The 26942-nt window shown below is 39.3% G+C and overlaps 2 protein-coding genes across 6 annotated transcripts in view; one reads left to right on the top strand and one right to left on the bottom strand.

The window, feature by feature from the left end:
* Positions 1-3592, top strand: part of Mxi1 (MAX interactor 1, dimerization protein) — an 83981-nt gene extending 80389 nt beyond the window's left edge. For all 3 annotated transcript variants that reach the window (XM_045140530.1, XM_004659355.2, XM_045140538.1), the window contains exon 6: positions 1847-3592. In XM_045140530.1, coding sequence (XP_044996465.1) covers positions 1847-2010 — 164 coding nt within the window. In that variant the 3' untranslated portion in view covers positions 2011-3592. The remainder of the gene's footprint in view (positions 1-1846) is intronic.
* Positions 3593-13325: 9733 nt separating this feature from the next.
* On the bottom strand, positions 13326-25784 carry Smndc1 (survival motor neuron domain containing 1). Of its 3 annotated transcripts, XM_045157144.1 has the most exons (7): positions 25637-25784; positions 25275-25354; positions 23539-23658; positions 18422-18564; positions 17692-17853; positions 15015-15168; positions 13326-14259 (listed from the first exon to the last, which is right to left on the bottom strand). In XM_045157144.1, the coding sequence occupies exons 3-7, from the start codon at positions 23656-23658 to the stop codon at positions 14122-14124; spliced, it is 717 nt and encodes a 238-aa protein (XP_045013079.1). In that variant the 5' UTR covers positions 25275-25354; positions 25637-25784; the 3' UTR covers positions 13326-14121. The 3 variants fall into 3 exon arrangements, with proteins under 3 accessions (XP_045013079.1, XP_045013086.1, XP_045013073.1); XM_045157151.1 differs by lacking the exon at positions 25637-25784 and having other exon boundaries at positions 25275-25390; XM_045157138.1 differs by lacking the exons at positions 25275-25354; positions 25637-25784 and adding an exon at positions 25006-25022.
* Positions 25785-26942: the final 1158 nt, after the last annotated feature.

The raw sequence follows: 26942 nt of genomic DNA, 5'->3' as shown, positions 1-26942 counted from the left end.
AATTTTATTGATCTGTTTTATCTGTAGTTCTCCCTACCTCAAGACTTGTACCATTGTTCATTTTTATTTATTTATTTGAGTGTGACAGAGAAAGAGACACACACACAAAGAGAGAATGGGCACGCTAGAGCTTCCAGCCACTGCTAACGAACTCCAGATGCGTGCGCCCCCTTGTGCATCTGGCTAACGTAGGTCCTGAGGAATTGGGCCTCGAACCGGAGTCCTTAGGCTTCACAGACAAGCGCTTAACCGCTGAGCCATCTCTCCAGCCCCCCCCCCCCTTTTTTGGTTTTTCAAGGTAGGGTCTCACTCTAGCCCAGGCTGACCTGGAATTCACTCTGTCGTCTCAGGTGATCCTCCTAACTCTGCCTCCCAGTGCAGGGATTAAAGGTGTGTGCCACCATGCCCAACTCATAAAAAGTTTTTTACCTTTGTGTGTGTGGAGGACAACTGCTGATGTAGGTCCTCACTTTCTATCTTGTTTTCAGCAGGTCTTTTTTTCACAGCATGCAAGGCTAGCTGGACTGAGAACTTAGAAGTATTCTCCTAGCTCAGCCTTCCACCTCACTGTAGGAGCACTGAAAGTAGACTTGGACTCCTGCGTCTGAGAGTGTGAGATCTGAACTCGGGCTCTCATGCTGACACAGCAGCTGAGCCATCTCCCAGCCCAACCTTGATGGTTTTAAGCCTTACATTTGGAAAAGCGGATTATCTTGAAATCTTGAGAATTCTACAATATTAGACAATACTGTTTTTTTTATTTTGAAGACTAATTTTTGTTTTGCCTTTTAAAATGGAAACTTTCAAACATACTCAAAAATACAGAAAACAGAATAATGAATCCGTGTGCCCATCATTTAGTTACAATAGCTGTCATCATTCTGCCATTCTTACTACATGATTAAAATGTTAAGTGTCAAGCTTTGAGGTATAAGAGGATTGCAAAATCTTGAGTTTTTATCCTAGTTATTATGGGAAAAAATATTTGTCTTTTGTTTTTAAAATACGTATTGTTATATATATTATTGGTGACTGTATTTAACAAGATATCTAGGGTCACACACACACACACACACATATATATATAATATTGATTTATTTATTCAGATATTTCTTTAGTTTTTAAGGGTATATACCAGCTTAAGATGTATTTACTAGTAAATCTCATCATAATTCAGAGGCCAATTTTGTGTCAGGTCTTTATTTTAAGCTATGTTTGAGGCTGAGGATGTGTATTATAGCTCAGTGACAGAGCATTTGTGCATGGTAAGGCCCTGGGTTCAATTACCAGCACACCAAAAAAAGGGGGAGGGCTTGAAACTGTATTTGATGCAAGAGAATAAATCACTCAAAATATACTTTATAATGTCCTAGTTACTGAAGTCTGTATAGTGGTATCACCAAAGACTTAGATGGATAAATTTTCTAGTTCTCCTATTTTTAAGTTAATTTCTCCTCAACTCCCCTCTTTAAGTCAACTCTGACTAATAAACAGCACTGAGAATTAGTTTTGGCTTAATGCAAAACAGATGTTGTTAAACATCTTGGGGTTAGGATCTTTTAATATTAAGCACTAATTCCCAAGTAGGCAGAATGCTTTTGGTGGGAGGTCCAGACGGACTGGCGTCAAGGGGTTTTAGTAAACTTGCTGCCTAAATTAAGACCACCATTGTATACCAGACATTGTCCTTTGTAGAAAATAGTCCTGGCTCTTCACTTTAGGGTCCCTGTTCTCCCGGTCATTGATAAGCTTATTACATAACATTTTATATTTCTTTACCTCAAAGGTTTTCATTTTTAAAGGTACATATGAAGGTTATTAATGCTCTTTTTCTCCCCTTTGCAGAGGAGATTGAAGTGGATGTTGAAAGCACAGAGTTCTCCCATGGAGAAGTGGACAATATAAGTACCACCAGCATCAGTGACATTGATGACCACAGCAGCCTGCAGAGTATTGGGAGTGACGAAGGTTACTCCAGTGCCAGCGTCAAACTTTCATTCACTTCCTAGAACCCAGCATGACGTAACAGTGCAGGGCAAAATATTCACTGGGCCAATTCAATACAATCTCTTAAATTGGGTTCATGAAGTCTCCTCTTTAAAACTAAATAAAACTATACTTGAACAAAAGGGTCAAAAGACCTGTATTTAAGCAAAAAGTGGGGAAGAATCTCCCCAACAGAACAAATATTTATATTGGAAAAACCACAATTTCCAATGACAGCAGAAAATTTGTGTGAAATTATCTTGAGTTGATTTCAGAGGACATTGGAGATCCATCCTATTTCTTTTCTAGTTTGGTTATAATGAATTGCGTATAAACACTTAAGGGTAGGGGGTGTTAAGAACCCTTCCTAAGCTTTGTGGCCCTAAAAACAAAATCAAACTTAAATGAGAGAAAAGTCAAAATAATCAGGCATTAATGTTGGATAGCTAAAGAGCTACTAAAACTCAGCCTGGGACAGTTTATCATGAAGCCTGTGGATGATCAATTCTTTAAAAAGATCAATTAAATAAATAATAAAGCTCATTTCATGCCTACAAAAGGAGAGACTCCCATGAAGCCTTTTGAGAGATCATCATGCAGCTCAGCTTTCTGTTGGATTCCATGCTAAGCAAGCTAACCTTATCCTGCATCGTTAGCAGTAGGGCACCCAACCGCCAGCTCACCGCCCCTAGGCAACATGGGGACAGTCCATGCATGGCAGCCTCTATCACACAGGCCTAGGAGTATGGATTTGGGGGCCAGAAGGAAAAAGCTCCACGTGCCTCCGTGTCTGCGTGGATCTGAAGAGTTGTGCACACAGTTTAGCAGGCCAAGGTCTGAGCCACGGCAGCATTTTTATTTGAGGTTTTGATAACTGTTTATATGTGTTGAAAACCAAAATGACATCTTTTTAAAGCTTGTCCATAAGTAACATAGATGTCTTTTATAGTGGAAAAAAACACATGGGAAAAATCATCTATTTTGATGCAGCATTTGATAATGATTAAAACCCTCACACCTCACTCCTTATAGTGCACAAAATGAATGAGGTCTGGGTTAGGTAGAAAAAAAGGTCAATGCTGTTTTTGTTTTCTTTTAGGAACAGTACCTTTTACCAGCTTGTAACCATCTGATATCCATAGTAGACACACTATCATAGTTAACATAGTTAAGTTCAGCACTTGTCTCATTTTAACGTAAAGATTTGCTTCCATTTTCTACATGCAAGTCTCTCTCCTGTCTCATAAACCCACTGTGCAGGTGCTATTGTTGCTCTTATATTTTCAGAAATGTTATTTTCTTCTAAGTGAAATTTCTAGCCTGCACTTTGATGTCATGTGTGCCCTTTGTCTCAAACTCTCAAGGTTTCCCTCTGGTCCTCTCCTTTACCCTGGGAAGCCTTCCTGGAGACCTTACCCCCAGCTGTTTGGACTTTGTCTTTAAATAATTTAACTACCCTTAAGTACTTAAAAAAAGCTTTATGATTTTCATAACTTATTGCTGATTTTAATGGGTTGTTAATTTCAGTCCTGTAGTTTTATTTTATGTTTAGATAGGGCTGGGCAAGGAAAAAAGAAAATAAAGACAACCATATTTAGCAGTGCAGTTGAGTTGTGTGTTAATGTTAGACTATCTTTTTGTGTGTGAACAGCACTTTAACAGCATTCACTTCTATATATGAAGTGTACCATCTTGGCCACACATAAGGCCTCGCATATCTATACTCACTTGTGCTTGTCCTGTGCCTCCAGAAGTATTTTTTCCTTGTTGTGCTATGTTTGAATGAAAGATTCTTTTTGAAGTAGATCTGTTAAAAACTGCATGCCTGTAGAAACCCAACATGAAAACTTGCTACACTTTAGGTGCTAGGGACTTAATGAAAAAAGGTAACAAAACAAATTCACTTTTGTCGCCCAGGAAAATCATTTCTGGTTTCATTTACAATTATTCCTGGCCAGGTAAGATGTGCTCTATATATTTGATTACTTTGGACTTTGCCAATGACAATTTAAAGGGTGTGCTAGAGGTTAAGGCACTTGCCTGTGAAGCCTATGGACCCAGGTTTTATTCCCTACAACCTATGTAAGCCAGATGCACATGGTAGCACATGCATCTTGAGTTCGTCTGCAGTGGCTAGAGGCTCTGGCATGCCCATTTTCTCCCTTGCTCCAGTAATAAAAAAATAATTTTTTTAAATGACCAAGCTAGGCATGGCAGTGCATCCTTTAATCTCAACCCTTGGGAGGCCAAAGTAGGAGGAACAATCTGAGTTCAAGAAAACCCTAAGACTACAGAGTGAATTCCAGGTCAGCCAGGGCTAGAACGAGACCCTACTTTGAAAAACTTAAAAACAAAGAGCAAAAAAAGGGAATGCAATGAGTGAGATTCTACTGTTATTGCCATGGTATTACTTGGCATAATTCTAGCCTAGGGCTAGGATTTGGAACATCACTCTGGCAAACTGTAGGTGTTGCTATTTTGTTGTATGCAGGATGACGGACTGATAAACTCTGATGCAAACTTATAGTACATGCTACAACCGCCCCCTCCCCAGTACTTCTCATACTGTTTTTGTATGTGTGTGGGGGTAACATGACAGATTGTATGATGCAGTATTTTTTTTAAAGACACATTGACTTTGAAGACACAAGTTATGCAAGAAATAAAATCTGAATAATGAATACCTGAGTGATTTTTGTAACACCTCTTCTCCATGAAGGCAAAAAGTGTCCACACCTTTAGGCAACGACTAAATTCTATAATGGTACTACATCAAGCCCAGAGCTAATGGCAGTGTCAATTATCATTGCATTCCTATTCTTAAATTTAAACAAGTATCTAGTGTACTAAGTCTACATAGCCTAACTCTACATAGCCTAAGTGCAATGGTAACTGCCTTTGGGTAGCATACAAAGATGTCTGTTACTCTTATTAGGTGATCTTTTTTTGGTAATTTCTGGCTACACCATTATGCAAACTGAAAACAACTTTGGAAGTTCTCATTTCATCTCATTGACCTTATTTTAGGGTACTATTCTAGTAAAATGCTTGTGTAAATGCCTTATATTAAGAGGCACAGGTAAATCCTATGCCAGTGTGTCTTACCAAAAGATTCTGATAAAGTAAGTCATTGTGACTTTTTGGTTAGCATTAAGTATGAGAACTAGAAAATGCCTTTTCTGGTCCCCACGACAATGCCTACTTTTAGAAGTAGGAAGGGATCTTGTGAAACAGATTGAGACGAAGCTCTTAACCTAGTCATATATCCAGAGGAAATGATTTGGCCTTTTAAGGTTTTGTTCTTCTTTTATTTGAACCCACTGCTTTGTTCCTCCTTTTACCCTCACCTCATCCCAACCCAAACAGAAGTCAGATTCCCAAAACAGTCTGTGAGAAAATAAGGGCTTTACATCTCCTGTTCCCACATTTGACAGATCCTGGGCAGGTTACCTAATTTCTTAGTGGAGCCTGTTGGCTAGTATAAAGTTGCTATAACTTTGTACCTATCTTAAATTATAAAGATTTAAACTGACATATGTAAAATACTCTTCTGCCCTAAAAAAAAAAATCTTAACATTGGTGTAGTACTAAAAGGAAATTAAGAAGCATGTACTCCTTTTTTATGAATGCAACTTCTCGATTCTACATTCCTGACCTTGAATTTTATCTAACTCCAGGTCTAAGAAAAAGAGGACCACTTCGTAAATACTGGTTCATATTAACAAAAGTCCATGACGACAAATAGTTTTTGGTTTTTTAAAAACAATCTCTACATTCCCTGGACTGGTCTCAAGCTTCTAACTAGTTCAAATAATCCTCTCAGCTCAAGCTCACAAGTAAATGGGGTTATAGCCTGTACCTTAACTATCTTCAACTTTTGACATCCTATACAATTTTTCAATAAACTTGTTAAGATCAATTCATCAGTTTTAGTGAATATCTGGTGTTTCATAAAGACTAGCCTGAGGCTTAGCATTATACTAATAGGTCATTGTATAATTGAGTACCCTAGTTAATATTTAGTAACCTTAGTCAGAAAATAAAATCAGCAACTTTCTCTTTGCCCATACTCAAGATATAATTGAAAACTGGTTTTCTTGTGGGTTCTTTTTGGCAACACTACAGGGACAAACCTGGGGCCTTGTACATGCTAAGTGAGTGTTCTACCACTAAGCTATATTCCCAGCCCTGATTCTTTAAAAGTAGGCTAGTGTAGTGGTATCACTTGAAAGATGATCAGCAAATTCACTTCGTGATGGTTGTACCTTTTCAGTTATAAGAGTCAAACTAAACACTTAAGCGCACTGCCGACTGAGTGGGCAACGTAACTCGGTACAGTGCTTGCCTGGTACCCACAGAGCCCCGTGTGTGACCTGCACAACTGTATAACCAGGTATGGCAGTGCCCATGTATGCGCCCAGTGCTTGGAAATGGAGGCAGGAGGTCAGAAGTGTATGGTCATCCCTGTGCTACATGGTGAGTTTGAGGTCAGCCTGGCTCCAAGATCCTGCCTCAAAACAAAAAAACCTGCCAATTGACTAGTAATTTTGGAATTTCTTCTGTTCTCTCAAATCTTAGCTCTTTGCTATAGGGAATGCTTTAAAAGCCTTTATTGGTAGAACATTAAGTGGGGTATTTTAGAAGTTCTCAACAGGGAACAGAATAGCATTGTAAAAACAAAAAACAAAGATTCTAGCTATCCCAAAGGCTATTAATAAGACATATACTAAAAGATGATAAATATAAAAGGAAGTGGGGTCAAACAAACCTAAGAGTGCTTTGGGAGGAACAAACTCCAGGCAAAAGGACCAAAGGGTTACTTACTCCTTCCTGCTACTTCTGATCAGTGAACAACTAACAGACAATTACCATCTATTGAAGACTAGCCTGACTACAGATCTTGGACTTCAACTCTAGTGTTCCCAGGATATGGAGTCAAGAGTTTGCTCCAAACCTGAATTCTTTATCTCATGTCAGAAATTCACTGCATCTTGCTAAAGTAACAGGGCTTGGAAGAGGAAGAAACAAAAACTCATCAGTTTTGGGCTGGAGAGATGGCTTAGCGGTTAAGCGCTTGCCTGTGAAGCCTAAGGACCCCGGTTCGAGGCTCAGTTCCCCAGGTCCCACGTTAGCCAGATGCACAAGGGGGCGCACGCGTCTGGAGTTCGTTTGCAGAAGCTGGAAGCCCTGGCGCGCCCATTCTCTCCTCTATCTGTCTTTCTCTGTGTCTGTCACTCTCAAATAAATAAATAAATGAAGCTACTGTTTAAAAAAAAAAAACTCATCAGTTTCATTAAGAAAGAGAAAATGATGGCTGAGGAGATAGATGGCTTAGCGGTTTAAGGTGTTTGCCTACAAAGCCAGAGGATCCCAGTTCAATTCTCTAGGACCCATGTTAGCCAGATGCAAAAGGGGGTGCATGTGTCTGGAGTTCATTTGCAGTAATTGGAGGTCCTGGTGTGCCCATTCTCCCCCCTCAAATAAATAATATATCTAGAAGTTAGATTTAAAAATAAACAGAAAATGAGCCAGTAAAATAAGGACCTTGATTTCGGCCCCAAGTTGAAAAAGCTCTTCAAACAAAAAGCCAACCTTTCTTCCTAGTGAGTTTAACTATGTTCTTAAAAAAAAGACTGTTTGGGAAAATATAATTTAAATATTCCAGACACTTGCACTGGATTCATAAAAGGAGCTGGTAAGGTACATAGTAGAAGTAAACTACGAGTGTTTACTGCTTGGGAACTAACTACAAGACAAATTATCCAAAACTGGCTATTTTTAGCTAGTTTGTCAGCTTCTACAAACTCGGTTAAATCCAAGAACTGCATTTGTGGCTGGGGGTAGGAAGTGGGGGGTTTTGTAACAACATAAACTGAAAAACCTCACAGAATTGAAACTGGACATCTTTTACTGCTTGGTCTTGGCTAGGCCAAATCTTTGGGCTGCCCCAACTATACCAGCAGTGTCTGAATCACTTAGCTTTAACTATACAGGTCCTATATGTATTTTTTTCTCCTTAGGGCTAGAGATGGCTTAGCAGTTAAGGTGCTTGCCTGAAAAGCCAAAGGACCCAAGGTTCAATTTCCCAAGACCCACATAAGCTAGATGCACAAGTGAGCACATGTGTCTGGAATTTGTTTGTAGTAGCTGGAGGCAATGGCACAACCATTCTCTAAGTAAATATAATCTTTAAAAAAAGAATGACAGAACAACTGAGCATGGTGGCATACACCTTTAATCCCAGCACTCAGGAGGCAGAGGTATGAGGATTGCTTTGAGTTTGAATCCACTCTGAGACTACATAGTTTATTTCAGGTCAGCCTGGGCTAGAGCGACACCCTACCTTGGGAAGAAAAATAAAAACATCAAAAAACAAAACAAAGGGAATAAATTACTCGGAGCTGTTTCAACAATAGCATTACCTGTTTACTCTATGTTTTTCCTGTCCACTACAGTAAAAATTGTTTTCACTTGCAAATCAAAAATCCTAGATATAGCCGGGTGTGGTGGTGCACGCCTTTAATCCCAGCACTTGGGAGGCAGAGGTAGGAGGATTGCCATGAGTCCGAGGGCACCCTGAGATAACATAGTGAATTCCAGGTCAGCCTGAGCTAGAGTGAGACCCTACCTCCAGAAACAAAAACAAAACAAAAAAAAAATCCTAGATATGAAGAATTTTACATTTACTGTTGAGCTTTAAAAGTAATATTGACTGCTTCATAGTATTTTTTATTAATACAATTCAGGTATTTACTGAAACTCTGTAAGAGTTTTAAGACAAATATAAATCCTTCTTGGTTTAGAAAGGTTTTCGTCCTTTATTTAGTATCCTTTGGTATTTTCAAGGGATATACACTCAGTATTAAAATCAAGTTTGGCTGGGGAAATGGTTCAGTGGTTAATGGGATTGCTTACCCAGGTACACATGTAGAGCCAGCCATAGAAACGGTTGTTTGCAACAAAGAGTATACCCAGACTCACACAAAAATGTACAAAAAAAAAAAAAAATCAAATTGTACTGGATACACACACTTCACTGACAGAAGTAATTCAACATTTTGGGTTCATATGTAAATATACTTCGGCCTGGATAAAACCCAGAAAAAAAAATTTAAATGTTTATTTTTATTTATTTGAGAGGGCCAGACAATGAAAGAGGCAGGTAGAGAGGGAGGAAGGGAGGGAGAGAGAATGGGCACACCAGGGCCTCCAGCCACTGCAAATGACTCCAGATGTATGCGCCCTTTGTGCATCTGGCTAACGTTGGTCCTGGAGCCTCAAACTAGGGTCCTTAGGTTTCACAGACAAGTGCTTAACCACTAAGCCATCTCTCTAGCCCAAAACCCAGAAAAATTTTAACTTTAAACAGCATTAGGGGTACTTTTGATTTGACCCTTCCCCCAGTAACTATGAAGACCCTTTACTAGGATTTAATGTACCTGGCTTGGTAACATTTCAACAAAAGGTGTTACTGTGTGCCTCAACCCCTAAGCACGTGGGTATTGTATGCACTGTAATGTGAAATGCTACTGCTTAAAGAATAAAAGTTCAGATAGTCACTACTACTCCACAGTAAATGGCAGGCATTCTTAAGTGCTTACCATATGCCATATACTGTACCTCTTTACAAATACTAACACTATCCTTATGCTCAAAGTATTTCCATTCTATAAGCTGAGAAAAAGGAGGTTAAGAAGTTATACATAGGGCTGGGGAGATGGCTTAGCAGTTAAGCGCTTGCCTGTGAAGCCTAAGGACTCTGGTTTGAGGCTCTATTCCCCAAGGCCCACGTTAGCCAGATGCACAAGGGGGCGCATGTGTCTGGACTTCGTTTGCAGTGGCTGAAGGCCCTGGCGCACCCATTCTTTCTATCTATCTGCCTCTTTCTATCTCTGTCTGTCGCTCTCAAATAAACAAACAAATAAATTATTTTAAAAAAAATTATACATGAAGTAGTTGATGGCTGGGCAGTTTTCACAGAGTAGTGTGGGATGAGAATCCTGGCTCTTCCAATGTGTTCCATTAGACTCAGTGGTGAACCAGTTACTTGCCTGCAAAGCCTAACAACCCAAAAGCTTGATTCCCCAGTACCCACATAAAGCCAGATGCATATAGTGGCACATGTACCTGGAGTTTGTCTGCAATGGCTAAAGGACCTGGAGTGTCCATTCATCCTCTCTCTCTGCTTGCAAATAAATTAAAAATAAACAAACACACCAAAAAAAAAAAAACAAAAAACTAGCATTTGTTAACTGTGATTACTGCTAAATTTGATTACCAATTTGGGGGCTACCAGGTCAACACTGAAAGACCAAGCTTTGAGAAGATAAATGCAGCCCAGTTCTACTTAGGCTTATAAATCAATATTTTGCTTTCAGTTTGCCAATTTCAGCTTCAAGACTACTTTTTTGACATACAGGAACCTCTAAATTAAAAAACATTGTAGGGCTAGGGTTTCTATTTGATTTCAGAATATAGAAAGCTTAAAACTGCCTTTGCTTGAAAAGTACTACTGGTATAAAGCAACTTTTGAACTAAACTACAGCATCAAATTGTGAGAAGTACTCATCTCCAAGAGTCCTTTCATTTTATTTCCAAGATTAACAGTATGACAGTAACATCTAGATCTGACTCAAAAGCTCAGATCTCGTAGCATATGCCTATTTCAAAACTAAAGCTGTGATATGGTCAATTCTTTTCTCTCTTCTAAGCCAAAGCCACTAGGAAAATCAATATGCAGAAAAGAAGGCCCAGACTGGAGGGATGGCTTAGTGGGTAAGGCGTTTGCCTGCAAAGCCAAAGGACCCAGGTTTGATTCTCCAGGACCCACATTAGCCAGATGCACAAGGTGGTGCATGCATCTGGAGTTCGTCTGCAGTGGCTGGAGGCCCTGGTGCACCCATTCTCTCCCTCTTTCTCTCTGTCAAACATAAATAAAAATAGAAGATTTTAAAAAGAAGAAGGAATGCTGGGTGTGGTGGTGCACACCTTTAATTCCAGCACTCGGGAGGCAGAGGTAGGAGGATCGCTGTGAGTTCGAGGCCACCCTGAGACTCCACAGTGAATTCCAGGTGAGCCTGGGCTACAGTGATAACCTACCTCGAAAAACCAAAAAAAGAAAAAAAAAAGAAAAAAAAGAAGTACCACTGGTCAAAAAGGTGTGCATGAGCTCAGTGACAACAGAACTGCAAGCACCAAGTACTATTCCAATATACATACCAAAGCAATTTCAAACCATTTTCTGGGGTCACATAATCATACTAAAGATGTCTTGCTACTGTTGTGTTTCCTTGCAACTGTGAACACACTCTTAAAATGTTTGTTACAACAGTAAAATTCATATATATATATTTATAAGGCAGGGTGTCTCAGTAGCTCAAGCTGACCTGGCATTAATTCTAACCCCAGGCTAGCCTCAAACCTAAAGATCCTCCTACCTCAGCTTCCCAAGTGCTAGGTCTAAAGGCATGTGCCAACACACCCAGCTTATTTTAATTTTGTCATACAGAAATGTTCCAGCTTTAACCCTCCCTTCTCTCTCTAACCTCCTATGCTAGAGAATCTAATCCAAGGCCTTTTACATGCTAAGCAAGCACTACGAGGGCTCCATCCCCATTCCAAGTAGGCCCTGTCCTATAGTAACTTGTGTCTTCTTGTCCTTCATGTTTAGGAAGAAAAAACATGATCCACTGGGCTAGAACAGAGATTCATGTGGAAGAATTCTATGTCTCATTACTTTTTCATTTTACCAATTAAAATTTGTGAAAGAACTCTCAAGCAAGAGTAGAATCAAATTCTGGACGTTGGTGCTACAGAAACTAACCTTTTGGAAACTTCTAGGCCACACAGAAAGGGGTTATGTGCCTTACTTGCTACTTGGCACAGCAGCTATTAGACTGGGGGGGAGTGCTTACTGCCTATTACCACGAGAACAGCTTAAGTCTGAGGAGTGAAGGGATGTATCCAGAGGAGTATGATTCCTGTCTACTTTTCTGACTCCGCAACACCTTTACAAGCCTTTACATTACAATAATGCTACTTTGTGTAGGCGTCATTTTCCAATTAAAGCATCCCTCAACCCCAACTTTATACTTTTAAATAACTAATCCATTTCAGATTTAGCTTAAGCCCAGAAACTAATCGCAGAATTCATAAAATTCTTAAAATTATGCCATACTAGCATATATATTACAATTACCATTCTGACAGAGTATAGTTTGTTTTCATGAATAAGTTTACCAGCTACATCAGTATTTTCTTTGGAAATTCTAGAGAAAGGGACGCTTGGATTCAGAATGACCTCATCCATACTGGAATGAACAAATATTTCTTGGTCCAACTCAGAGGCCACTTTAGCTCACCCACCAGGTACATACATATGAATATGCAATGACTTTTAAATAATTGCAAATACTTGCTATCAATTTCTGCATATTGCACACCAGAAAACTTCATGGAAAGCTCAGCACTTTGTTGAGAAAAAGGTTTTTTTGCTTGTTTGTTTTTGTTTTGTCTTTTTTTTTTTTTTTAAACGAAATTTAGAAGTTACTTTTTCCTGGGTTATAGTATCCCCAATTGTACTGGGTTTGGAAGTTGAAATGCTATTCTTTACCCTTGCTGGCCTCAAGTTTGCTAATAATTTGTCCCTAAACTAAGAAGTGGTGTACACTGGCTGCTCCTGAACTGGTTTCCAGTCATGTCATCCATAATGTGACTTTTTTTAAAACAAATCAAAGACAGTATTGTTATTGAAAAATCAAATAAAAATGTTCTTTAAGTGAAAAAAAATTTGTGAAAGAAACAATTACAATTAATCTCCCAACACATCCATTGGTCCTTTAGGATCAGTTTCTCATGCTTATTGGAAGGAATACTTAAGGATTTACTGAAACCATTTTCACACACTCAATATTCCCTTCCATGACAGTTGTGCATACAAATTCAAGGTTTGATCACTGTGTCAAAGCTGGATGCTACAGACTTCACCCTTTTGTTAACACACCCTTGAAAAATTTTTTTAAACATTTTATTTTAATAAAAGTTAAACATACAAAACTGAAATTAACACACATCCTAAAAATTATCTTCTTCCATTAATAGGAAGATCCTTTCTCTATGCATGTATTTGGCTTAAACTCAACTTGGATAATTGTGATGTTCACTTATACCAACAAATGCTGGCAACTTGATCTAGTTAGTAAAAATTACAAACTCAGCTACATGAACATAATATACAGGGAAATTATGGTCAGATTAATGCACAAGAAATACAAGAAATCTTAATCATGAAACATTCGGTACTCTTGTTCATTAATTTAGCCTTGGTTTTTTTTTTTTCTTTACAAAAATAGTATCTACAACTGTATACAGGGCTATACATCAGCCTTTTATTTTCCCATATAAACATGACACATCCAAAAAATGGTACCACTACCACAAGTGAGGAATTAACAAAGGAAAAAAACATACAGTACTTACATACATACACACACACACACACACACACACACACACACTGAAAAAAAAAAAACTTAGAGGGGAGCTCATCCTAAACATGGTTCTTTTAGACAGAACTCAAGGAAAAAAAAATAGTGGTGGACCAACTGTAGAAATGACCTAATGGGCCTGGAAAACAAGTTATTGAAGGAAAAGCAAGCCCTCAAAATAAACCTTGCCATTTATGAATTAACCTATATTTAGGCTTGTCTGGACAATGGCTAGGTTTTAATATTGAAGATAAAGAAAAAAAAATATTTAGCAGGTTGGTGTTTTACCTTGATGATCCAATGAATTGCTAGAATGAGTCAAGTGCAAAGCACCTGAAAATCCCAAGTTATGACTTACAGAATGTCTACAGATAACACCAGGTAAGTGGGAGGTCATCTAAGTGCTGACTTAAGCAGCATCTCTCTAGAAAAGTTGCCTTAATCAACAAAGGGAACTGTGGTTAAGTAGTAATGAAAAGTTAAATGAAAAGCAGTTATCAAATGCAATTCCTTCAAGTTTCATTCTACTGAAGTCAAAGACAATGCATATTCCTTACTCATCTAACAAATAATTTACCTTTAGAAAAATATAAGGATAAAAAGGTAAATGTAAAGCCCCGCAGAGGTGATATCCGATAGTCCTTGTGATTACTGAGGCATCAAATGCCTGACGTTGTATTTGGATGTATCTTGATACTGCGTCATAGGCTTGTCAGCAATTCCACAAGTTCCTACTCCAACTTTGCCAGTTACACTTTCAGGTGAAGCGAAAATACTCCTCTTAACCTATGGGAAAGGAAACAAGCCATTCTTGATTAGTGTTTGAAAAAAATAAACTTCAAACTTTATTATTCAACATTTACAAAGAAAACACACTGCTTTTGTTCACCTAGTATCAAAAATGTACAGTGAAAATTAACTCATTCTGGACAGTTACTCTAAGCTATATAAGTATCACACATTACTAATTTTGAGGCTGTCATTCTCAAATCCTAAAGTATGAACTATGCATTTAGGTAGGAACAGAATTCTGGCAGTAATGAACATTAGAGTGAAGCCTGCTGTAAGACCTAATTTATGAATTCCCTTGTGAGACAAAAATAGACATCTTTCTGAAAAGAAAGCACTGTTTTCCAAAATCCAACATCTCCTAGTGGAGGGCAATCTTAATAGTAATGAAGAACAAATTATGGGTGAAAGGCCATCCTTTTGACATGCTTAGAAGAAAAGCAAACCACAAGAACCTGAAATCTACCAGTAAGGCTTGGCTTTTTCACAAATCATGTTAACAAAGATAGGGTTTAGCATACTGCCTCTAAGTGATTTGGAAAGCACCAAACATTTTTCAAAACTCTTGGTATGAACTCTGTCTTGTAATTTTTTTATTGCAGACAGTGACTAGTAGAAATATTTTTCAATAAGCCAAAGTGAATACTGACTAGGATTCTAAATTAAAAATCTAGATACCTCCCTTTTTCATTTTCAGGTTATTTTAATGACAGTAGCATTTCTCAGACTGACAAAAGGTGAAGATTACCAACCTGGCCTTTCTTGTTTTTAGAATAAGCTCTGTTGTTGAATTGTTGCCATTTCACCTTCTGATCTTCTCTTTCTTGCTCAAGTTCTTTTATTCTCTGTGCTTTCTTTAAAGCTTTCTTCTTTTTATATTCACGCTGCTGGGCAATCATTTCTTTTCTGTGTCGGAAAAAAAAAGCTAAATGTCAACTTGAGATTTAGAAAATGACTTCCTGGTAGCAATGGGGAAAAAGAAAAAAACCTTACAAACTCATCTATGAATAAAATAAATGCACAACTTTTCATTAAAAATCAACGTTGGGAGACTGGAGAGATAGCTCAGAAGTCAAAGGTACTTGCGTGCAAAGCCTGATGCCTAGGTTTAATTCCCCAGTACCCACATAAAGTTACATGCAGACAACAAGAGACCATGTCCATACACACACACAAATAAAAACTTAAAAATGCCGGGCTGGAGAGATGGGTTAGCGGTTAAGCGCTTGCCTGTGAAGCCTAAGGACCCCGGTTCGAGGCTCGATTCCTCAGGACCCATGTTAGCCAGATGCACAAGGGGGCGCATGCGTCTGGAGTTCATTTGCAGTGGCTGGAAGCCCTGGCGCGCCCATTATCTCTCCCTCCCTCTCTCTCTCTCCCTTCCTTCCTCCCTCCCTCCTTCTGTCTGTCTGTAGCTCTCAAATAAATAAAAATTTAAAAAAAAAAACTTAAAAATGCCTATCACCTAGCACCATGAAAAAGTGTTCTTTAACAAAGGAGATATATATACGTAGTTCACTGGCAGAGCACTTGCTTAGCAAACAAAGACTAAGGATCCTATGGCCAATACTGAATACTGAAGAAAAACAAAGCAAATCAAAAATTTAGGAAGCAGAAGTTTGAGTACTTAGATGCATTCTATTAAACATGTAAACCAGCTGTGCGTGATGGTGTATCCTTAAATCCAAGCACTTGGGAGGCTGAGGTAGGAGGATCTCACAGTTCCAGGCCACCCTGAGAATACATAGTGAATTCCAGGTCAGCCTGGGCTAGAGTGAGACCCTACCTCGAAAAAGCAAACAAACAAAGTTCAGACTTGGAGAGATGACTCAGCAGTTAAAGGTGTTTGCTTGCAATGCCTGTCAGCCTGGATTTCCCAGCATTCACATAAAGCCAGATGTACAGTGGCACATGTCTCGTGTTTGTTTGCAGGGGCAGGGACCCCTGGGAAACCCATTCTCACATACACTCAAATAATTCTTTAGAAATTTCCATGGCTTACAATTATTAGCAAATTCTTTTGTTGAATTATCCATCTTTGAGTACCATATTTTTAACTACTTCTGCCATTTTTATACTTCCCACTTTTAAAAAATGTTTACTGAGCTATCATGTTAAAAACATGTTACACAATTAATGCTACCACTGTAATCCTTGAAACCAAATAATATACATAACCATTTGCCTTAATGATCACATGAGATATTTAGTAGTTTGTCTATGCTCATACTGACTTAAGTAGTATACCATAGTACTTAGTTTACTTTGCTAATGCCAGTTGTTTCCAATCTTGGTTTAGAAGTTCTTTTCTCAAAGAAACTGCACTGGGTTAACTATAGTAACTCTTCTATGTTTCCTTTAATTAATTTGTTTACTTATTTTTGCAGTGTGCACATGTTCATCCTGTGTGCCAAAGCACATGTGTGGAGGTCAGGGACAACTTCAGGCGTTGGTCTTCAACGTCCACACCTTGCTTAAGCCAAGTCTCCTTTATTTACTGCTCTATTTGCCAAGCTAACGGGCCTGCAAGTTTCTGGCAGATTCTCCTGTCTCTGCCTCCTGAGCTCATCATAGGCATGAGATTACAGATGTGTGCTACAGCCTCTGTGCACTCCTATGCACATTCTGGGAATCAGATGCAAGTACTCACACTTGCATGGCACGAACTTGTGCACTGAGCCACTTTCCCAGCCCCTCCCTTCCAAACTTCTACTTATTAAACACTGGTTTTTCTGGCCCTGGGAATTTGCACATGCTAGGTAAGCAGTGTGTATTACCAAGCTATATCCCCTGCCTAAAACACTTCCTTGATTGTGCGTTCTCTTTTCTGGATATAACTCAGTAAAGACAAGGTCAAAGCTGGTCTTCACTGTGGTAGAGCCTGAGCACCTGGCTTATAAAAATATAGTAACATGCCCTCCATACATTATTATTAGTATCTTACTATCTATCTATTGCTTTTCTTTTTTCTCAAGTATTTTTAGTGACCTCAGAGTGAGCGAACAGAAGCGCCAGAGCCCCTTGCTGCCATCTGTGCATTTGGCTTTATGTGGGTACTGAGGAATCAAACCCAGGCTGGCAGGCTTTGCAAGCAAGCACTTTTGTCCACTGAGCCATCTTCCCAGCCCCAGTATTGTAATGCCTAATTATGAACTAAAATGTCTACACTTTACCTAAGCATAAATATGCAGTGCTGATCTTATGCCAGGACAATGATAAAAAGTATAACCTTCTCACTAGGACCTAACCTACATACTACCTGAAGTACCCAAATGTGAATCATCTAAGATGCTAAAGTCATGTACTTTATCCAGGTCTAGTGACTCATATTCGTAATGCCAGCACTGGGGGTATATTCCAGCAAGCTTGGGCTACATAGTAAGAGCCTGTTACACACACACACACACACACACACACACACTCTCTTACTTTGACATGGGTTTGTTGCCACTGTCCTCCTTGGCCTTCCTTCCTTCTTCTACAGGCTTGAGGTTCAATAGTGGAGTCACTTCAGCATTTCCATAACCAGCAAAGGTGATTGCAGCAGTGCCATTTTCTTCATCTATCTCCTCAATCTCCGCTTCATAACACCTGTAAAGATATCATGGCTGTAAGCAGGTGAGTAAAGATTTAGTACTCAGCCTACAAGACTTATATTGCAGTGATTCAATTATCACATGTAAATAAACTAAACTTCTAACAAAAATAATACAAAGAGTAGTTTGGAGTTAGGCACATACTATCAAAATAGTGCCAGGAAGTCTCTTACATTTTTATTTACTCAGTGCACTTTACTCAATCTGAGAAAAGTTATTTCTTGAAGGATTGATTTCAGTGCAGGAACTTCCCAGAAATGAGATAATCAACCATTCACTCAATTTTCAATTTGAGGAAAATGGAACTTGTTTGTTTTAGAAAACTGTTGTTCATTTGTCTTCTATCTTGGATCCTTTAAGACTCAAGCCATTGCCACCCTCTACAGCAATCTAATTCTAAAACTGAACTGTATTAATGGCAACCACCCAAGAATTAAACCAGTTCTATAAATCATATTGCCTAAACAAAGATTAGAACAGGGCAGTTCAAACTGAATAAAAACATCTTACCATTGTATCTTATTACTGAATGTTATATTTAGAGGTTTTTTTTCTACACTTACTGTCCATCTTCACTCCAGATTGCCATACACTTGTCTCCTACTTTCCATGAATGAGCGGGTTGAGTAGAAGCAAAACTGTCCGAACTTGTAAGAGTTTCCGAAGGTTGAGTTGACAGAAGGTCTTTGGTTAATTCTATAACTTCCTAAAAAAGAACAAAAGCCGTAACATTTTTATAATTCCCAATGGTTAACCTCCCGTTAGCTTTAAATGATAGTTCTTATACCATACGGTAGTTTAGTACTCTTTATCTATGTTACCACATTACTGAGATTACTGTTATGCCCATGTAGACTGAGATACAGCATTTTTACTAGTGAATAGGGGAGCTATGATTTAAGTTTATGTAAGTACCTTCAATCACAAATACTAACAGAAATAAAAATAGGCTTGAACTTATACCATGTATTACTTTTGAATGCCTATCTTGAATGGGTAAGTCTCTCTAAAGTGAGAGACTAAATATGATTCAATTATAAGTGCCCCATATATATAAGGCAACCTTATATAGAGCATTGCTTGGCAGTAATATCAACTGTCTTGCCAACACAGCCCTCCCCAGACCCTAAAATACTGAAAGCAGCCTTATTAGTAAACAAAAATGTTCCTGCTTACACATTTCTACTAAAATACTATAGGCATATATAAAAGAAGCCAGCAGTCTTCCCACTTATAATGAATCCCACCCAAGTGTGTATGCTATCAAGTTATGATTTAAAATATTCTCTACCTATTTATCAAGCACATGAGCACAGCTTCATTGAAGTAACTCACACAGGAGGTGAGCAATGCTTCTCTGTGTGGCAAGTATAATTTTCAAATTCAGGCTTACACTCCTTATTGATGGTTAAAACTTAACAGTATAAAAAGCTATGAGCTCCTCCCCTCTATTGAAGCCCTACAGTATATCTGATCTCATTTTCTAAGAACCTGCAATGTGTTCTCCCAGTTACATTTAAAACTGCATATTGTATGTTCAGGGACAAAATTCAACTCTACCTAGTAATTTCTTCTGGCCCCAATTGAGGTTTCATAATAGTTATTCTGTTCAGTAACCAAGAAAGTTAAATATTACCTCTTAAAGATAATAAATTTTCCTAGCTACTTCTGAGACACTATATTTGGGCCTTTAAAAACACAACACTAGGCACCCCGAGAAAGGTCAGTTTTGTGAATTAAGAACACACACACACAAACAACAACAAAAAAACAGAACTCAGATTTAAGTTAAAATTAATTAAAAATAATCCAGTAGATTAATATCCCTAAGTTTAGCCAAGTAGGCAATTCAAATATCTTTCTGGTTTGGGAAAGTCACTGAAGATTAAAGCAAAGCTTCCTATTAATTTTCAGTGCTAGAGACCAAACCTAGAGCCTTGTGCATATCCAGCAAGTGGCTCTACAACTGTTATACCTATAGTTCTCAAATACTTTTATTTAGATACTATTATCCAAGTAAAGCAAGAGTTTAAAATAATACAGTATTCACAAAATGGAGGGTAAATTATTTAGTCTTATTTTCAGTTAATCAACTTTTGAGCCAGGGATGCAATCCAATAAGCCTGACTCAAGAGCCCACAAAATCCTTATTAAACATTTGTATATCCTCCTGGGGTCATTTAACTATTAAACCAAAACATGATTTATCCACTTGGAGATTTCAGATTTAGAACTGATATAACACTTTTCCACTACATTCATATGGAAATATGTTGCCATCAAAAAAAAAAAGACTCCTTTAAAGCTGTGCATGTCTAAAGAATTTTCAGAGCCCTGTGATGAAATGGCCCTTTTCCTAAAAATAAAAGCCTACTGTTTTCACCTCTACTGCACTATAATAATGCTATGATTTTACAAGCCCCACTCAATTTATGAAGAACCTTCAATTTTTTTCTCTTCACATGTGCATATGGACCAAAGCATTAGAAAAGCTATTTTATGTGTGAGGGGGTTCTTGAAGGTACATACCATTAATTACTTTTCCTCCCCCAAGTCTGAGCTCTGAAACTGCTCCTTCATTGACAGATGGGCAGCAGTTAGAGTTATCGGCAATTCCAGGAAGCATCAGGTGTTGTGATCTACATATCAGCAGGTCAAATGGGGTGCACTCAAGCACTCTGCTTACTGAAGGAAGGCGTTTCGGGGATGCAGAGAGCCACTGTAATATATGAGACAAGTGACTTGACCCCTGCCTCCTTTCGAACCAGTTTATTCAGCAATACAGCCTAAGAAAGTGACTATTTTGGGGATCGTTATAGGCTACCTGAGGAGCTCATGAGCTAGGCTAGCCTGGATTTTTACTATACCTACTTTTCCTTCTAAGTGAAGAGAAAAGCAGTTAGGACTTCAGTACACAAATCTGTTGCCTGTTATGGAACATTATTCTGTCTGAAAGACAGTATACAAAAGAGCTATGGAAACCTTACCAGAAATATGAGCACAGGAATTAAAGCCATCATAGCCCAGAAAATGAAAATAAAGAGGCCACACACTACTAACAGCCTAAGCAGGCTTTTCATCAAATATGTCACGCAGGATTAAGTACTAGCACATATATCCCAAAAATCAGAGAGAGGAACCCGTAACAAAACAAAAGCTATACTGAGTCTCAAGGGGAACAGTAACTAAGTGGTAACATTTACAAATTTTCCCTTTTTTGTGGTTTTTCGAGGTAGGGTCTCACTCTAGCCCAAGCTGACCTAGAATTCACTATGTAGTCTCAGGGTGGCCTGGAATTCACATTAACCTTCCTACCTCTGCAACTGAGTGCTGGGATTACGAGTGTCTGAACCACTTAACTAACTACACAGGTAGCATATATATAGAAAGAGAGAATTTTTAAGGGCTGGAGATGGCTTGGCGATTAGGCCACTTGCCTGAAAAGCAAAAGGACTCAGGTTTGATTTCCCCAGGACCTAAGCCAGACGTACAACATGGAGCATGCATCTAGATTTGTCAGCAGTGCCTGAAGGCTCTGGCACACCCAATCTCTCAAATAAATAAAAAGTTTTTAAAAAATTAAAAAAAATATTCAATAACCATATGTGGCTATGGCATTGAACAGCAAATATAGAACATGTTCATCATAACAAAAATAAAACGTCTATTGGAGAATTCTGTTCTACACAGTCATAGAAAAAGATAATTTTATAAATGACTTCTGGGTTATTAAATGAACCCTAAGTAAGCCTTTTAGATATATACTATGTCTACCACAATGGTTTCTCCATTTAGTACTTCCCATTATAGATTATGTTCTATTAAGACAGCTGAACCTATATTCTGAAGATAATTTATTCTTTAACTATTAAAAGGCCCTGATGATAATGCTGTTTCACTCTTATTTCACCAGTTCCACATATACCATACTCCTACTGCCCAGCAAATATGTATACAGTATAAAACATGGGCACACAATGTTTTGTTTTCCTCAAAGAAAAAAAAAAGGAACTTCTTGTAAGTTAGTATAAGTGGCTATCTCTGAGACAAGAAGAAACTACTAAAACTTATACTCTAAGTATACAGGTCAGCTTGTTTTGGTCACCCTCATCTTCAGGATACACTCTCAGTAAGAAAATCAAATGAAGATACAGGGAATAAAAAACACTGGGTTATTTTTATAGAAGGGATAGAGAGTAGAAGAAATTGTTTCCTATACATCTTTTTCTTACTAAATACTGTAAGTATTCAGATCGGTTTGTTTTGGTCACCCTATATTCAGAAAACACTCTCAGTCAACATCAAATGAAGATACAGGTTAAAAAAACAAAACAAAACACTGGGTTATCTTTATAGAAGGGATGGAGAGTAGAGGAAATTTTTTCCTAAACATCTTTTTCTTCTTGAGTAATACCCTGAAATCCATAGCCCTGGCTTCTATACATTGAAGAAGGGGTACTGTTCAAAATAAAGTAATCCCAAATATTTTGTTCATATAAACAACATATTATTGTACTTTATTTAAATCTAGAACCTAAATTTTAAAATGTTCAACTCATTTAATTATGCCTAGATAAGTTCTTTTAGAATTCAAAACTCTAGAATACCTTTCCAGTAAGTTTATTTCCAACTGTAAAATATTAAACACTTAATGGTTTTAATGGACATCAAGACAAGGTGACTGTTTAGACAGGACACAGTAAGTAGAGATCATCTGTTCAAAAAGCACCCTGGAAACTTTTCTTAAGTTCAAATTGAGAATTTTAAATTCTTAGGATGAAAGGACACATATACAGTACTTACAAATTATGTATGATATTTTTCCTAATCTAGTAATCCAACAGATATTTACTATCACAGGGTTATGCCTGACTTGAAAGCCCAATACAAGTTTTAAAAGTTTCACACCTTGGGGGGGGGGAGGAATTACCATGGGATATTTTTTTTATAATCATGGAAAATGTTAATAAAAATTTTAAAAAAAAGTTTCACACCTCCTAAATTCTCCCATGATAAATTGAGTTCTCCTTTAATACCAATTAAACTGCAACAAGGGTAAGTAACTATAATTTAAAGCATTGTCTTAAAACACTTAGGAAACATTTATACAGAAAACAGGTATCTCTTTACATATTTTATGTGTTTTAATATAATGTATAACCCACTAGCTTTAAAAACAATAGTTACATTTTCTAATAATCATATGCCATTAAAATTCTGTCTATATTTTCCATTGGTAAATCTTTAAAAAATAGAAGTGCATTCCACTCAACTGCCAAGTTTCTTCTAATGAAAGTCTGACTTTAAGAATCAATTCATATGTCAAAATCCTCCGAACAGGGGCTAGAGAGATGGCTTGGCGGTGAAGGCACTGGCCTGCAATTCCAAAGGACCTTGGTTTGATTCCCCAGGACCCCTGTAAGCCAAAGGCACAATGTGGCACATGTGTCTGGAGTTTGTTTGCAGTGGTTGAAAGCTTTGGTGTGCCCATTCTCTCTTTCTCTGACTCTTTCTCTCCCCCCACAATAAATAAATAAAAATTAAAAAATTTAAATTCCTACAAAAGCACAAAATTTATAAAACTGATTAATTTTTACAGATTCTAAACAATAAATCATTTGAAAAACACAGAAATACTCCTTTCAAACAATCTTAACTACAATTGTCCACTCATACTTACTTGTAAATCTTTCTTCAATTTCAGTAAATCTTCATTTTCTCCATTTCCAGATAGTGCAGCTTCTACTTGCTGGAGCTGGGCTTTGTAGCTTGCCAACTGTTTTGCTAGGTCCTCTGACATCTGGAAACAATGAAAAGGGTAAGACCATGCCAGGCGTGATGGCACACGCCTTTAATCCCAGCACTGGAGAGGTAGAGGCAGAAGGATCGCCCTGAGTTCAAGGCCAGCCCGAGCTGGTGAGATCCTACCTCAGAAAACCAGAGTTAAGACCATGAAGAGTCAATAAAATATCAAACTATAAAAATACTAAATCTGGGTTGGAGTGATGGTTTAGCGGGTTAAGTGCTTGTCTATAAAGCCTAAAGACAGTTTGGAGGCCCGATTTCCCAGTATCCAGGAAAACCAGATGCACAAGGTGGCACATGCATCTGGAGTTCCAGTGCAGTAGCTGGAGGCCCTGATGCACCCATTATGTCTTTTTGCCTTTCTTTCTCTCTCATTAATAAATAAACAAAAATTTAAAAAGAAACAAACTAACCAGTTTTACTCTTATCTTGGAAGCTCTATCACCATTATTTTTACGCTTATTTCGAACTTCAAGATGATAGCGATTTTAAAAATTATCAACAAGTCAGATAAATCCCACATAGAAAGACCAAAAAAAAGGAGAAATTTTCTAGTTTTCTTATAATTTCCATTTCTGGAAGGGAATATGCCTAAAAAGAAAAAAAGATCAAGGTTGGGCTGGTCATGGTGGGTAGGTGTGTCACGCCATTAATCCGGGCACTTAGGAGGCTGAGGTAGAAGGATCGCCATGAGTTTCGAGGCCAGCCTGGGCTAGAATGAGACTCTGCTGGGGAAAGGGAAAAAAAAGAAAAACTTAGGCACCTTTAAAGGAAAAAAAAAAGAGCTGCCGGGCGTGGTGGGACTCGCCTTTAATCCCAGCACTATGAAGGCAGAGGTAGGAGGACTGTCGTGAGTTCGAGGACACCCTGAGATTACATAGTGAATTCCAGGTCAGCCTGGAATACAGTGAGACCCTACCTCGAAAAACCAAAAAAAAAAAAAAAAAGAGTATTTTGTTGTAAAAGAGCAGAAAAATATAACATGAAAGAATGTTTCCAGCTCCTAATCAAAAATGTTATTACTGTCTTTACTTGAGCTATTCAACTGAAAGTGCATGTAGTTCTCCAGAACAAAAATCTCCCACCCAGTCTCTCAACGCAGGTTGTCGATGCGATTTAAGTAATGGCACAAATACACTCGCTTGTAATCCAAGAAACGTGCCTTCCGCCAAATCCAGTTCACTGCACTCCCTAAAAATGAGATGTATAACCGTTCCCTAAAGGGTAGGCAGACACGGGGGCCTCGCCTTCAGGCTGCAAAGGGTTAAAGGAGGGCAGGCTGCTCACGCCCCAAGTCACCCCGCACCTCACAGCCCGCCCGACGCCGTCGCGGATTTCGGACCTGGAAACGGCAAACACCAGCTTCCAGGGGGAGCGCGGGAGCCCCACACACCCTCCCGAGGGCCTCCGCCAAAGCCCGCGGCCGTGCCCACCCCACCGGGCCGCTTCCCCGGCCCGGAACCTTCCAAGCACGCCGGGGCCGCTCGAATCCGAGGCGCGGGAGAGGAGCGGGGGCTCCCGGGCCTGCCGCCCACGCCCGGACCTCTTGGCTTCAGGCCTCCATTTCAATTCCGGAGACCGGCGAGGCCGAGCCTCCCGGGGGTTAGTTACCTTGTGTGGGGCTGGGGGTGGGGCGGCGGGAAGGGGTCCGGGGCCGGCGAGGCCAGCGGCGGTAGCGGAGGCAGAGGCAGCTGCAGGAAGAAAAAAAAAAAATCTCCGCGTCGACAAGGAGACTCTGAAAAGGAAAAACTCCGCCGGCGACGAGGGGGAGGGGAGGAAAGCCGGCTGTAAGGAGAAGACAAGGCACGTCAAATCTCGCGAGATATACCAACCCTCGCGATACGTCGCGCGAGTCACGTGATGACTGATGCCCTCTAAGACGACAGCTTTGTCGTGAGTCGGGATGGGCGTGGCCTCATGGGGCGGAAATGGCGTGCTGGGCTGCGCCGGCGCGAGATGTAAGGTCGTCTTACCTCAGATCCGGCTTGTATTCCTTCTGGAGTGGGTGTTATGGCGCCCTTTCTGTGGCTTTGGGGGCGTTAGCTTATTAGGCTGGTGGTGATGAGACTGACCTGGTTTCCTGCACCCTTTGGTTAGCTTTGGGGTGTGCTTCCCGGGCCACATACACCGGATGGGTACGGGACAGGCCCCACCCCAGACCCGGATCCGGAAACCGGAAGGGGCAGAAGACTCAACAATCTGAACAAACCTTCCGGGTCACACCGCTATGTGCTCAACTTTTATCACTCAGCTTCACGGGCATTACCGCCACCACCCCCTTTTTTTCTCCATATATACTTCATTTTATTTCAATTTAAGAAAAACAAGAGCCGGGCGTAGTGGCGCACGCCTTTAATCCCAGCACTCGGGATGCAGAGGTAGGATAGTCCTGAGTTCAAGGCCACCCTGAGACTACATAATGAATTCCAGATCAGCCTGGGCTAGAATGAGACCCTACCTCTAAAATCCAAAAGTGTATAAATAAGTAAAAATAAAACCATCTGCTGTGGTGGCGCACACCTTAAATCCCAGCGCTTGGGAGGCTGAGGTAAGAGGATCACTGAGTTGGAGGCCAGCCTGAGACTACATAGTGAATTCCAAGTCAGCCTGGGCTAGGGTGAGACCCTCCCTCGGAAAAAAAAAAAAGAAAGAAAGAAAGAAAAATACAAAGGTATACCAGGCAGGAGACTTCCTTGGAATGAAGGGGGTTGGAGTATATTGAGCCCTCTCTGAGATGGCCCATTTGAACTGTTAATTTCTTTTAAAGGAGTCTTCTCTTCAGATGCACACACCCCCTCATAGATAATCTGTGAAGATGAAACTGGATTAGGTGTGTGTAATAGGTGGAAAGTAACATAAATTGATAATGGCCAAGCATGGTGGAACATGCCTTTGATCCCAGTACTTGGGAGGCAGAAGTAGGTGAGTTCAAAGCCACCTGAGACTACATAGTAAATTCCAGATCAGCCTGGAATAGAGTAAAACCCTACCTCAGAAAAACAAAACAAAACAAAAAACCCACAAAATTGATATGGCCAGCCATGATAATGTACAACTTTAATCCCAGCATTTGGGAGACAGAAGTAGGAGGATTGATGTGAGTTCTAGGCCAGCCTGAATAAAATGTTAAAAATTGAGAGGGCAGCACTGTGTGGCTAGAATTAAGAGGAAAGACGAAACAGAAAGAATTTACCTTACATAAAATAGAGATTTGTGGACTGGAGAAATGGCTTAGTGGTTAAGACACTTGCCTGTGAAGCCTAAGGACTCATGTTTGAC

Source organism: Jaculus jaculus, chromosome 1 (assembly GCF_020740685.1).
Source record: "Jaculus jaculus isolate mJacJac1 chromosome 1, mJacJac1.mat.Y.cur, whole genome shotgun sequence".
Classification (NCBI taxonomy): Eukaryota; Metazoa; Chordata; class Mammalia; order Rodentia; family Dipodidae; genus Jaculus; species Jaculus jaculus.
This window is presented reverse-complemented; position numbering and strand designations above follow the sequence as displayed.